The 3,472-nt window shown below is 44.4% G+C and overlaps 1 protein-coding gene across 1 annotated transcript in view; it reads left to right on the top strand.

The window, feature by feature from the left end:
• Nucleotides 1–3,472, top strand: part of Ankrd30a (ankyrin repeat domain 30A) — a 66,863-nt gene that overhangs the window by 53,975 nt on the left and 9,416 nt on the right. The window contains 1 exon segment of the mRNA XM_029478243.1: nt 3,402–3,469. Coding sequence (XP_029334103.1) covers nt 3,402–3,469 — 68 coding nt within the window.

Raw genomic sequence — 3,472 nt, 5'->3', positions numbered from 1 at the left:
AAAAAAAAAAAAAAAAAAAACAAACACTAAGATTCGTGAATTCCATTAAAAAAAAAAAAAGTGGTTTTCAGGAGCACAGCACTTAAAAATCAGGTGATATTTAGGCAGTTCACCAAAGACAGATTTCAGAGTAGCCATTTAAATTTCCAAGCCAGACTGGTGAAGTGGCTTGTGGTTAAAAGGCTTTTTTTTTTTCTCCCTAAAAGATATTTAATAAATAGTAAGCATTCCTTCAAACATCCTAACTACTGGATTTTTTTCATTAATTAATTAATTTACTTCAGAACTTCCCCTCCCTCTTTTACCCCCAGCCCCTCCCTCTCACCTCACCTCTCCCTGTGCCCCTCCCTCCCTCCTCAGAGAAGGGAAGACGTTCCCTGAAACTGAGCTTTGAAATCTGATGTCAACCCACCCTCCTTGTCATCTCAAGTTGTACTCGGATGCATCTGCTGTTGAGGCTGGACAAGGCAGCCCCTGCTCCGGCTGTTAGAGGTCCCACATGAGGACCAAGCGGCACATCTGTTACATATGTGTAGGGAGACTAGGTCTGTCCTGTGCATGTTCTCTGGTTGGTGGTTCGTTCTCTGTGAGCCCCTTTGTGTCCTTAGTTGTTGAGTCTGTAGGTTTTCTTGTGGTGCCTTTGACCTCGTTGGCTCCTTCAGTCCTTCCTCTCCTCTTCACAAGATTTCCCGAGCTCTGCCTAATGTTTGCCTGTGGGTCTCTGTATCTGTTTCCATCAGCTGCTGGGTGAAGCCACTCAGGCGACAGTTATGCTAGCCTCCTGTCTGCAAGGGTAGCAGAGTATCATTAATAGTGCCGGGTGTGGGCTCTCTCGAGAAACTCTGTTGCTTAGTTGGTTCAAGCACTTGTCTGGTAAAAGGCTCTTGCTGTCAAACCTGAGGACCCAGAGAGATCTCAGAATCCACGGATGAAAAGGAAGAGGCCACACCCCAGTTGTTCTCTGACCTACACACACACTAAATAATATAGTAAAGAATGTTTAAATTAATTTCAAAGCCAATATGGAAAAGTACTGTGGTTCATCACGGAGGTGAAGCGGCCTCTGTATAAACAAGCATTAGTAAAGAAGAGGGCCGTGCAGAGAGCGCTGCATTTGTTTCCNCTACTGAGGAGATGAAGACGGGTTCCGTGACGTTCTCTCCGTCAGTACAAATGAAGAAAATGAAGAGTTACTATTAGATCGATCAGAAACACTCAGTGCTTCCTCTTAGAGTCAACTAATTGAAAGCAGGGGAACCTTGTGGTTTTGGTAAAGCACTTCTAGCCATTCTACTGCAGACCATTCCTCCTCGCTTCCAAGTCTCCATTCCCGAAACTGAAGGGAGAGCCCAGGAAGTACTGTGCTGTATGAGAAGTCACTCTAAGAGGAAGGAAGCAACCAGATGCAGACTTTGTCTCAACCGTTGCTTCTCTAACCCTGCTGCCTGACTGCCTCTGCTGGCTCAGCAGTCTTGCCATGGATGAAGCAGCCTCCACACTGTTGGGTCCCAGTTGACAGGAGAAGAGTCCCTACCAGAGTTNAGNCTCCTCCTTTTAGGATCAGTTTGTTGGTTGGTTGGTTTGCTCTTCACCGAGGTCCGGAGGCCACTTTTCAGATTTACTGTCCTGGTCTTTGTCTCACTTGCACACTGTGTTTCTCCTGGGAGCTTTGAGCTCCTGTGTGTTCTGTTGGGAGTCCTGTCCTTAGAAGAACCGCTTCACAGACCTTTGTGATGGGCTTCTCAGAGACAGGGCCCTTAGAACACTTAAAGGAATCTGAGGCTCTGCCCTACTGCATTCCAAAGTCTTGACAATTGGTTTTGTAGACGTGGTCTTATCTTTAGTTTTAGACCATGCGCTCCACACACATCTGGATTTCTTACCTCAGAAATTCCTTTTAGCATCAGTTGGCGGTATGGTATGTGGAAAGGCTACAGTTGAGAGAAAGACATTTGTACCCAGTGATCTTAGGTTCCCGTGTTGCACCCACACACACCACCTGCCTCCCATGTGTGCATTTGTCTCTCACTGGTTCTGTCACTTACTATAAAGGAGTTCTCCATGTTACAGTGTCGATTTCTCCGCAGGCCTGGAAGTCCTTGTTGGTCTCTGTAAAAAACACAATGTTCTCCAAAGACTCCCAACAGAACACACAGGAGCTCAAAGCTCCCAGGAGAAACACAGTGTGCAAGTGAGACAAAGACCAGGTTTTCTCTTTCTAGGTCCTTTCTGCTTCTTTCTACCTGATCTAAAGGTAGAAAGGGTACTTACTACACCTTAAGGGTTTAAAAAGATACTTAGTACCATTNTCTATTCCACTTAGTGATATATAATATGCCACTTCAAGATTTAGTGTCTCAAAGCCACATACACTTGGTTCACTGTCTGGTCTGGGCAAGGCTCATTGAGTCCACCACGTGGCACCATCTGGATGACTTGAAGNTGGCGACCAGTAGTACTAAGGGTACTTCATTCTCATGCCTTCCAGGTGAAGCTGACCTTTAGAGTTTTAGGAGTTAGTGGGACAACCTNCAGAAGGGTTCCCTAAATAATCGTTGTAACTTAAGTAAATAATCCTATTAAAATCCTAGTTATTGTTTAATATGTATTATGTTTTTTGTTTAAGAAAAACAGTGGCCATGTCAGTTAGTTTAAACTGCAAGATGTTACCGCTCCTCACCAAAGTCACTGAAGTTTTTGGTGCCTGAAAACAGTAAATCCCTAAGACATCTCTAGAAATTGTGGGGCATAAAGATAGGGATCACAGTTACAGATTTTTTGTTTGTTTGTTTGAGTGATTTTTTTTTTTTCAGACAGGGTTTCTCTGCATAGGCCCTGTTGTCCTAGGTTGACCTTGATCTCAGAGATCTGCCTGCCTCAGCCTGCTTCTGCTTCTCTGGCTCTATTCCTCTCCTTCTGCCTCCCCCTCCGCCTCCCAAAAATGCTGGATTAAAGGAGTGTGCCACTGTGCAGATTTTCCAAGTCCAAGGAAAGATAGGAGACATTCACATAAAACAAATCTAACGTGAATGCTGNTGTGTAAAAAATAATGATCACAACGAGTATGCTTTGTGACAGCTGCTACTTTTGACTAGAAACCTTATTATGAGTTGGGCATGGAAGCACACGCCTTTAGTCTCAGTGCTCAGGGGGCAGAAGCAAGCAGAGCTCTGAGTTCGAGGCCAGTCTGGGCTACAGAGTGAGTTCCAGGACAGCCAGGGCTACACAGAGAAGCTCTGTCTTGAAAAACCAAAAAGAAAAAGAAAAACCTGATGATTATTATTATTATTGCAGGCTATATTTAATTGCAGCTGTACTTAGGTAGGATTTGTGATTGCTTTATGCTGCCCTGTTCTCGGCTGCCTTCGTCATCACCAAACTGTAGCATTTTATTCCTGCAGATTGATGATCTTACAGCAAAACTGGAAACTGCATCTTCAAAATGTCTACATCTGGGTAAAAAAAATCAGCT

This window comes from Mus caroli, chromosome 6, assembly GCF_900094665.2.
Source record: "Mus caroli chromosome 6, CAROLI_EIJ_v1.1, whole genome shotgun sequence".
In the NCBI taxonomy this organism is placed as follows: Eukaryota; Metazoa; Chordata; class Mammalia; order Rodentia; family Muridae; genus Mus; species Mus caroli.
Note: the sequence above shows the minus strand (reverse complement) of the source record. Positions and strands in the feature narration are given on the sequence as shown.